We start from the raw sequence: 10,166 nt of genomic DNA, 5'->3' as shown, positions 1-10,166 counted from the left end.
AATAGACTCGTTTATTGTTGATCGATTATTTTATTTAATATTTATTTGTATAATTCAACTCAAATTATGATTTAATTTTTATTACTATTTAAATACTTACCCCTTTGTATTTTTTGTAAACCAAATTTTTTTTATATGTTATGGTTCAATTCGTATATTAAAATTTTATTTTATAGTTTAATTATTTTGTTTTTCAACAAAATGTAACAAATTCATTTAGTGCAATAGGTACATATTTCATTTAATACGTTATAAATTACTGCAACTGAAAATTATGATAAGCCAATATTGTTTATATCGATCAAGTAGACGAAATAACACTTTTAGTCCCATAGAATAGAGAGTTCAACATATTTAGTCCAAATTTTTTTAAATAGTTCAAAAATTTTGAAAAACTCAACACGATCAGTCCTCTGCTTTACGGGATTTTTAAAATGGTCCCAAAATTAAAAAACCTGACATATATTAGTTACATAACACATTTAGTCCGCACATCATAGGATTAATAGAATTAAATGTATCGAATTTTTCGAGTTTTAAGACCATTTTGAAAATCCCGTAAAGTATAGGATTAAATGAGATGAATTTTTCTAATTTCAGAGTATTCTGAAAATTTGATAAAAGTAATTCCCTATTCTATAATACTAAAAATGTAAGTCCGCTCGTTTAGACAAAATCTATGCCCACGATTCATTAATATTTGTCATGATTTTAGCTATGCCAAGCCATTTGCAGTCGTGTCTAACGTTTTAGCTTCGCCTGCAGAAATAATGTCTAACAGCTACTGTAAAACTGTAATTAATTAGTATGTAAATGCAGTTGTCTTCACTAGGGCCGAAGCATGATGAGATCGATTTCGAGTTCTTGGGGAACCTGAGTGGTGACCCTTATATTCTACAGACAAATCTGTTCACCCAGGGAGGAGGCGGCAGGGAACAGCAGATTTACCTCTGGTTCGATCCGACTGCTGATTTCCACACCTATTCAATCCTCTGGAATCCCCAGAGAATCATGTAAGTACTGATGGTCTTTAAATTACCTATCTTTTTATACAATTGTTGGACTGATTTTATGAATTGATCCTGTGAATCTTGCAAAACGGTCAATAGCCCCGGGACTAGAGGGGTCTGCCGGGCACGCCGGCATAGCATTGGGCTGATGGGACGCCCAATGCTATTTAACAGTTGAAATTCTCACAATCTGATGGTATTTCTTGGTTCATTCACAGATTCTCAGTAGATGGGACGCCCATCAGAGAGTACAAGAATTTAGAGTCCATAGGAGTTCCTTACCCGAAAAAGCAGCCGATGAGGGTATACTCCAGCCTGTGGAATGCCGACGATTGGGCAACAAGAGGTGGCCGTGTGAAGATAGATTGGAGTCAGGCTCCATTCACAGCCTCCTACAGAAATTTCAAGGCCGACGCCTGCATTTGGTCCGCCGGCTCCTCGTCCTGCACTGCTAAGCACCCTATCCCTGCTTCAACTTCAAACAGCAGCAATGCATGGCTAGACAGAGAACTGGATACATCAAGCCAAGAAAGATTGAAGTGGGTCAAGAAGAATTACATGGTATACAATTACTGCAACGACACCAAGCGATTCATACACGGTTTACCAGCAGAATGCACTACCACTGTGTCATGATGAACATAAAGAGAGATGATATAGATATATAGTGTATTTCATTACATTCTTGGCAAATAGAAATAGTTCACAGGCATATACAGTACATTTCTGTATTCAAGGTTGTAGTATTCTTTGATTCTTTTTTCTTTTTCTTTTTGTGTATATTTCTTCGCTAGATGTATGTCATTATACAACAAATCAAGAAATCTGAAAGATCTATAGTCTGCATATTTTGGGAAACTCACTCAATGCACGTGCATTTATTTATGAAGAGCGTACTGGGAGTTGCATGCATTAACAGCTGCACATTTTCTAGAACATGATTTTGAAAAAGTTATCAACTGCTGGGAAATCTGAATCGTTGAAGAGGGTGATAGAAGTGAAACCAGGATTGATGTTCCTTCTCAGGCTTGCAAATTTTAGTTCTTGAAGAGAAGGGAACGCGTACACGAGCCAAGAATACAAATCAAGAAAAGGGCTTCAATAAATTCAAATGCGTGTATGTCATATCCAGTATAAAAGGGAAAAAGGAATAGGAATTTTTTGTTAACTAAATCAGGTTTAGCTAAACAAAATCGCTCACACAGCAAATGTTATGCACTTACTATATATATAAAGACTTACTTTTTCTAAAATTGTATACCAATCATATGTACTAGTACTATACTTATCATGTGATTGATCATTTTTCTAAACTATACACTAATGAATACACTTACCAAATAATTGGTCAAATCCGACTAAACTCGATTTCAGTTAAAATTTTTCGAGGGATAGATGGTTAAGTTATAAATATTCCATCTATCAAATCTTTGACCTAAATTTGCAACCACCGCATGTATTAACAGCCTGTTTCGGAGACAAAAAATTGTTTTAAACCAGACAACATTCATGTGTGAATAAGGGACAGTCAAACCAGAATTCCACGGTAAAAGTATCACAATGGGCAGAGAACTCATTACGCGTTCGCATGTAGAAATAACACTGATTGATATAATCCCTGGTGAGAAAGAGTCGTAACAGCGCACATGTCATCTTTAATACAAGCCACAAAAGTAAATTTTCGTGTCTTGTGACGTGGCTGTGCGGTGAGTATATTACAAATCCCATCAAAAGTGGGGGTTGGGGTGGGGAGGGGGGGGGGCGAGAGAGAGAGAAAGAGAGACCAATACAATAGAACAATAAGTTATAATCAGATTCAGAATACACGAAACTTGGAAGAAATTATCATAATTAGACATGGAAATCCTACAGAAACGAAAAGCAATTCAAAGTCATCATTTTAGATCAATACATACATGTTCACCATACATACACAGAAAGTAAAGCAATAACCAAGTTGATATGGCGTCTTATAAGCAAGCAACTTACAGTACAGGGTGACTGTACATGAAATGATTGAATTTTGAAACATGCAATAAAGGTCTTCAAGACTCCTGAGAATACATACGCTATGTTTGTTTTCATTTTCAAGTTATCTCCGGAACGAGTCAAAACATACACAATGTTTGTCATCATTCAAAAACACCTTATCTAGGTGTTTTAAACTGTTTTAGCATAAATACATACGTATATATATACACATACATATACATAAATATATATAAAAAAGACATGATTTGACTATGAATTGACAATGAATAGTAATTTTTGTCTCCCCAAACACAACATTAAACATACAATACTTATTTTAAATTATCTTAAAAAACAAATCCAAACATACATACTATCTCTAACACACACTTATTTATCTTTGTTTTTCTCTCTCTATCTTTACAAAACACAACAAAACACTCAAAAAATGAATCCAAACATTATGATATATTCTCATGCAGCTCTGAGTCCTACTGGCACTGAACAAGAGTTTCAGAAGTTGTCAAATGTAGTAGTTAACAATGCTGAACTCTATTTTCTGACAATATTTATTCATCCTCCAACTCCACAATGCGAGCCCTTCTTTCAGCAGCTTTCTTCCTGATAAAGATGCCCCACCTCATTGCAGCCTTAATCTTAAGCCAACCTGCAACAGCCTTCCCAGACCGGGTTGGATCCTCACCATAACTGAAACCAGGAGACGGAGACGGCATGTACGAAGGGAAGTTGTACCCATCTTCAGGCACATTAACAGAGGCATGGCCTCCCATGCTGAAAAGCCTAAGCAAGTGCTGCATATCTTCATTCTCAAGCATTTCATGACTTCTCATACGAATTTCATCCTCTGACAAGAAGTCATCTACGCCCTTATCCCGGTTAGTGGACCAGTCTTCAAAAGGATTAAGGCTAGCTTGCTGAAGAGATGCATTGCTTGCTTGGAATGAGGATGATGATGATGATTGAGGGGGACCAAGGGCAAGGCCAACCCTACTATCATACGGAGCACTATCAATTTGGTTGGGCTGGTTGACCTGTTGGTCATGCTGAGTAAAACTGGCGGGTTCAAACTGGGTGCATGAACTCGAATTTATAAGCTGAGACTGGGTGGAGTATCTGGCAGTCATGTTGCCATTATAACCCAAACCTGGTTTGGCAGAATAAAATGTTAACCACTCAGCACTTTGCTGCACCAATCATAATGCACATGTTGATTGGGCCTAAAAATGAGTGTTCAAGGCAAAATTCAAGTTACTAGTCAAGAGAGTCACCAACTTAAAAGAGCAGACAGGGAGGGGGGGCAACCAGTGGAGAATAGTCCTCCATCCATCTCACAAGATTCAGCCAGCAACCTACAATTCTAGACTTCCCAATTTCTTGGTCTTCACATAGAATTCAATAGCAAAGAGTTGCGGAAAAAGCATGGACCAAAAAAACAACTATTGCAAACAATGAATAGCTGTTAGCAATTGAAAGTCTAAAAATTAGCAGAGCCACAAAGAAAAAGTTGAGAAGACAAAATTAAAAAAATGGGTAAATTATAGCCACCTCTCCTAAGGTTTGACATAATTACTGTACGTCCTCGTTTGAGAAATTACAAAAATCTTCCTATTTTAACGTCCGTCTAACAACAAGCCCATTCCGTTGGCTTCCGTTGGGTTTCCATCTAATTTTTGTGTTGCACTGACCCAATGATCTTCTATATTATAAATTAAACTTTTATATATTTTTCAGAATTCTTTTAAAATACTTTAATAAACTAATATTCCCTATGGAATATTTATTTTACTCACCCTAAGACTTTTTTCCATTTTATCAAATGAGTTTTTTTATTTTCTAAAAAAAAATCAACAAGAGTAAAATAGTAATGTACACTTCATCGTCTAGGGGATACAAAATTATTTTCTATTTGAGGGGGGCATTTGTAATTTTTTCAAATAACGGGTGTATTTGTAATTATATCAAACCTCAAGGGAGATAACTGTAATTTACCCTTAAAAATATCTAAATATCCAAATTCAGGAATGGAACAATAACAAAAGTTAGAGGCTCCAAGCAAGCACAAACAAGGATGTGATTCAATATAGCAGTCAGTGGCGCACGGAGCACAATGGCACAAAGGGCTCCCGGAGTCATGGGGCACGCCTTTTCGAAGGATGGCGCAGTACTAGTAATTTTATATATTGTATTTATACTAAACTAAACAATACATACAGCCTTATAGTTGAATTACTGAAAGTCTGAAACTGAAATTTCTTAGCATACTTATATCATTAAAACATATGAAAAACTGATATTTTAATTTACATTTATACTTAATTAAAGAAGTAAATAACATAGTCATAGACTACAAGTCTACAAACAATTCCATAATTTCAGAAATTAAAATTTAAATAAATCAAAAAAGTAACAGTCTAAAGTTCTAAACAGAGAGAAAAAAAAATCAGAGGTCCACAAAGAATCACGCAGCAGAGGCTCAACAGTGGAAGTGGAACAGCAGCGGCAGCTGGCAGGAAGAGAAAAAGAAGAGGCAGGAGGAAGAAGAAGAGGCAGGATTCAGGAAGAAGAAGAGGCAGGAGGATGAACAGTCGTTGGGTTACTTCAGTAACATCATGCATGCAGATTATTTATTTCTGCTGGACTTCCCTTAATTATTAGGGTTTTTTTTTTATTTGATGGGCCCACCCCACCTCCCAGGCCCTTTTTCACAAAGGTGTGCCTCGAGCGCGCCTGGGCAACAGCCTGAATGCCGCCCAGGCGCGCACCATGGCCTCGCCATTGTGAAGGCGAGCGCCATAGGCCGTGAATGGCGCGAGGGGTGCACCTCTCGCGCCTTTGCGTGCCATTGACCATACTGTGATTCACAACATTGACAGCAAAGTCAGAACATGAATCATTAGTTTTGCTATTTTTGGCTGTTTTTAGGTAAACAAAATAATATGCTACAAGGTTCAGGAAGTATCGGCCACGTCACTAAATACCCGTTTCCAGCAAAGCAAGTTAGTAAAGAATTATCAAGACATGGGGGCATAATAGCTAATAGTGAATTACGCAGAACACCTGCGAATAGATACGCCAACCAAAAGGCAGGAAATTTTTCCTCATATCATAAAAGCAACTAAGCCAACACCAATATGAATGTGCGACAATGAAAGCAACAACGATAAGGTAAAAGAAAAGAAAAAGTATGGTGTAAAAAGTGTAACATGAAAGAAATTAATTTAGTTAATCAAACATTTTTTATTCAGTTGTTTCACAATTGCATTCATGTTCAATAGGAAGATAAAATATCAGAACATATAAACAATGTAATCTTATTAAGGGAAATAGCAAAAACATGGAACTGAGATATCAGGCCTTTTGCTTTTAGTTGGATTGATTTCAAAAACCAAGTCGGCAGCAAATCATAATTGGAAAGGTCATTAGTAATCCAATCGTCCAGAAGTGCCAAGTTTAGTTCTCAGCAGAGTTAAAGAAAATTACTTTCAGTTAGCTGACACTCACCGCCAATTAGCATGCTCTGATCAATTGATGAAGGCTCGGAAGGAACTGATACTGGCAGTCTCTGTGGTGGAAGCTGACTTTCTACTGAATGTGAATAATTGACTGGCCCAAGAGGAAGAGCGCTTGACTTCTTAGTTTGCTTGAAATTTAACAGTGATTTCCCATCATACTCCACAACTTGATTCCAATTATCATATGCTTTCTTCACCCAGGCATCCACATATACCTACACATATAATACACGCGTTATAATACAGCCAGAGGTTTATATGAGGAGAATGTGATTACAGTTTCCAAGATGACAGCCATAGATGATTAGACAAGTAAATCAGGTGGAGATATAAACGAAATTTCCAGCGTGGGGACTAAAAGTTATGGAGAATATGCAGTAGATGCATGTAACCCATGTTTACAAGCAACCTTCCAATTTTGATCCCATCAAAATTTTGAAGCTAAGAAAGAATAAAATAAACAGGCTCATATGTAAGTCAACGGAAGAGGAGAAGGTACATCTTTAAGAGCTAAAAAGTACCTTTCAGCTCAAGACATCCAAAAAAAAACTTCAGCTTTGTTTGGTTTTGTTCAGGGGATGCTTCCATCCCCCTGATACATGAAATGAGACCAAACATTTGTTTTATTCCTCAGAATACATCTCCTGTTTCCCCAAAAAATAATTATACTTTAAATCTTCATATCAAAATATTATGCATACATGTATATATTTGCATCTTTCAAGAATTATTTTAATATAAAGATATATCAAATACTTGGCCAAGAATTCATTTTGAGCACACCCAATAAAATACATTGAAGAGAACTATAATCAAGATTCAAGAACCACACCTGACAACAAAATGGATCCCTCAAAGAAAAATCTAACTGAATCCATTTATCTTATATCCGTTTTTTGCACCAAAACAATAGGCATGAATATATGGTATAACAACTTTTTTTCCTTACTTCAAGCCAGAGATGTTAGGAAAAGTTTATATCTAAGCATATCCAGAAGGCTCATGAATTGCATAAAAGAAACCAAATACTTTAGGCCATGCATTTCATTTTAGAAGCATACTGCCGTACCTTCTGGCTCTCAGAAAGAGAATCTGCTGGATAATACTGATCATTAGCTATGAGGCCACTTAGCTCATAGATATTGTTAAAGACGACACCCATATTTCTAGTATCGTCAGGGTAATATACATAAAGCTTCCCACTCAGGACACAAGTCTTGGCGTGCTCTATGAGGGCCTCCCACATCTTATTCGACATACCACTTCCAAGGATCTGCCAATACCAGATATGAGGGACTCATATTACCAAAAGATATTATAAATGCCACGATAGTTTACAAATACTTACAGTCCTCAGCTTTTGGGAATCCCTGACCACAAGCCGCAGGAAGTCCTCCACTGTAAATATCCCTGCATTGTTAAGCCGCTTGTGGAATGATCCATCCTTCCCTATTTTCTCCAATCTCCATACTTCATCATTCAAGGCAGGTGGATAATGTTTCTTGTACACTGTAAGAATTGAAAACACTTCAGTAAATATTTCTAGCTGGTAAGAAACTAAAATGCATGCACTGCCTAACCCAGCCTGAAGACATGTAAACAAGGTTGAAGGAACATACAAATGCTTTGGAAAACACACACACACACACAAATACATACCAAAAAGAATAAAAATAAATAAAAATTCATTTTCTTAATCTCTCTCTTTTCCTTTAATCCCTGTCTCTTATCTTTCTTTCGATTCCTCTATCTTCAAAAATCCTCTAAAATACTTGAAATAAACAATGGTGATAACAAAAAAGTGCATATAGTTGACTTGAACTTAACATCTGGAAATCACACATCAGATTGCTACTTGTAATATCATACTAATTCCACATATCAATCTTGATATCATATGCCCCTCTATCTCACTGTTGCATATCTATTTTTTAATTGCCATGTTTGAACTTGTAGTCCTGATTTATCTAAATGTCATCTAAGTTCATCTGTGTATTTTATTTGTATTGGTACCAACATGTTCATATGCTTGGGTTTTGGCCGAGAACTGAAAAATTTTCTTTTAGAATTACATACATTCCCCTCTGTGATCTTTGACGGTAAAAGCTTCAGTCTTTGCTTCCCGTATGCGCACGGCCTCACAAAATCCTGATGCAACTTTCAAACCAAGTCTGAACTTCCTGCTCCTTATCCAGCTGGAATTATCAGTAAATGTGAGATCTCCTAGAGTTCCAACACCTTCCTTTAGTGTGACTTGTAAGTCCCCAGTCAAAAGAGGTCACTTTCCTTCACGTTCTTTCACAACATGGCTTTCAAACTCTTCCTGACTCCAACCTTCCTCATCTTCATTGTTGAAGTCACCTTCCAAGACAATAACATCCAGCTTCATAGAAGATTCAGGTCCAGAAGTCACAACGTGACCTGTGTTAGCATCTATTAGCACAACATGAATAGCAGCACCCTGCTCTCCCTCTACTTTCCCTCCAGTGAACAGCGGAAGAGAAAGCCTGGATTTAAAGTGAAGCTGCAAGTTTCTCCCATCTGGACCTTCGAGTCGTTTAGGCGATGACCTGAACTCTCAAAGTCTTAGGAATAACCGAACAAGGCAACTTAAACTATACAACATAGTAGAGAAAAATACTGACAGATATACAAAAGTAATCAAGAAAATGCAACAAGTGGACAGTTGATGCATGTATTGTTATGTGGTTTCAAGAGAAGGATTTCAATTTCTCCATATATGGCAGGCAAAGTATACTAAAAGAGCAACACATGGAGGACTTTTGCAAAGCATGTGCGATACATAAACAGCAAAGTATCCAAACTATGAGTATCTATCGCCATTTTTGTGGTAACTTCTTTTAAAAAGACAACAGAGAAAGAAACGGATGAAATGACGTCAGAGATGATGGCACAATTATGTGGCCAAGAACTTCCGTTGATACATATGCATTTCTAACAAGTACATGGCATATGGTCTTACTTTCTGAAAAAGATGAGATAAATTTCTAAACAGGTTAGTTTAACATTGAAAAGGAGGCTTTTACGAATAACAAATAATTACACAACATATATTAGAGCTACTAAATCACAACAGAGAGCAAAGATGACCAATTCATAAATAAAGAATGGTGCTTTAGAAGTTTGGCAAAGAATTTACTATAATCTGTAACAATAAAGGCACAACCAGAAACTGTAAAATGGAAATAGGAACAAAAACATATAACTTACATACAAGTAAATAGGAATTTGACGTTGCAAGAAGAAATTTTTTACTGTATCAATTGAGGAGAGCACAACCTATTACTATGCTACCGAATATGACATTCTAAAATATGAAAGGTTTTCATTCAAGAGCATATTCATCATTCTAGGTAAAGAAGTAAACAATTCTGCACATCCTCATGCAATCTATTTCCTCATAGAAGCTCTGTGTTGTCATAACTCAAAAAGGTTCTCCTCACGCTTAGTTTATGCTGCTTTCCATGCGTCTTCTCTCTAAACTTCCCACAATCTCGTAGTAAATAATGCATACAAGAAAGCATGACCAAGATGCAGCCTTTAGCAACATAACTCAAATGAACTTTACTTTTCCAAAGACCACATAATTAGAATTTTGGAAAGTACTCACAAAGATTTAAAATCTTATACC

General features: G+C 36.5%; 1 protein-coding gene and 1 pseudogene across 2 annotated transcripts; one reads left to right on the top strand and one right to left on the bottom strand.

The window, feature by feature from the left end:
- Nucleotides 1-795: 795 nt before the first annotated feature.
- On the top strand, nt 796-1,773 carry LOC105178950 (xyloglucan endotransglucosylase/hydrolase protein 22-like). The gene is made up of 2 exons (XM_011102537.3): nt 796-1,013; nt 1,229-1,773. Exons 1-2 carry the CDS (start codon nt 814-816, stop codon nt 1,644-1,646), a joined length of 618 nt encoding a protein of 205 aa, XP_011100839.2. The 5' UTR covers nt 796-813; the 3' UTR covers nt 1,647-1,773.
- A 1,762-nt stretch (nt 1,774-3,535) lies between these two features.
- LOC105178945 (calmodulin-binding protein 60 B-like) lies at nt 3,536-9,080 on the bottom strand (annotated as a pseudogene). The gene is made up of 5 exons (XR_016064456.1): nt 8,591-9,080; nt 7,863-8,023; nt 7,584-7,787; nt 6,504-6,729; nt 3,536-4,146 (listed from the first exon to the last, which is right to left on the bottom strand). The product of XR_016064456.1 is annotated as a calmodulin-binding protein 60 B-like (transcript).
- Nucleotides 9,081-10,166: the final 1,086 nt, after the last annotated feature.

The sequence above is a fragment of the Sesamum indicum genome, linkage group LG3, assembly GCF_026168435.1.
Source record: "Sesamum indicum cultivar Baizhima isolate 11 linkage group LG3, ASM2616843v1, whole genome shotgun sequence".
NCBI classification, from domain to species: domain Eukaryota; kingdom Viridiplantae; phylum Streptophyta; class Magnoliopsida; order Lamiales; family Pedaliaceae; genus Sesamum; species Sesamum indicum.
This window is presented reverse-complemented; position numbering and strand designations above follow the sequence as displayed.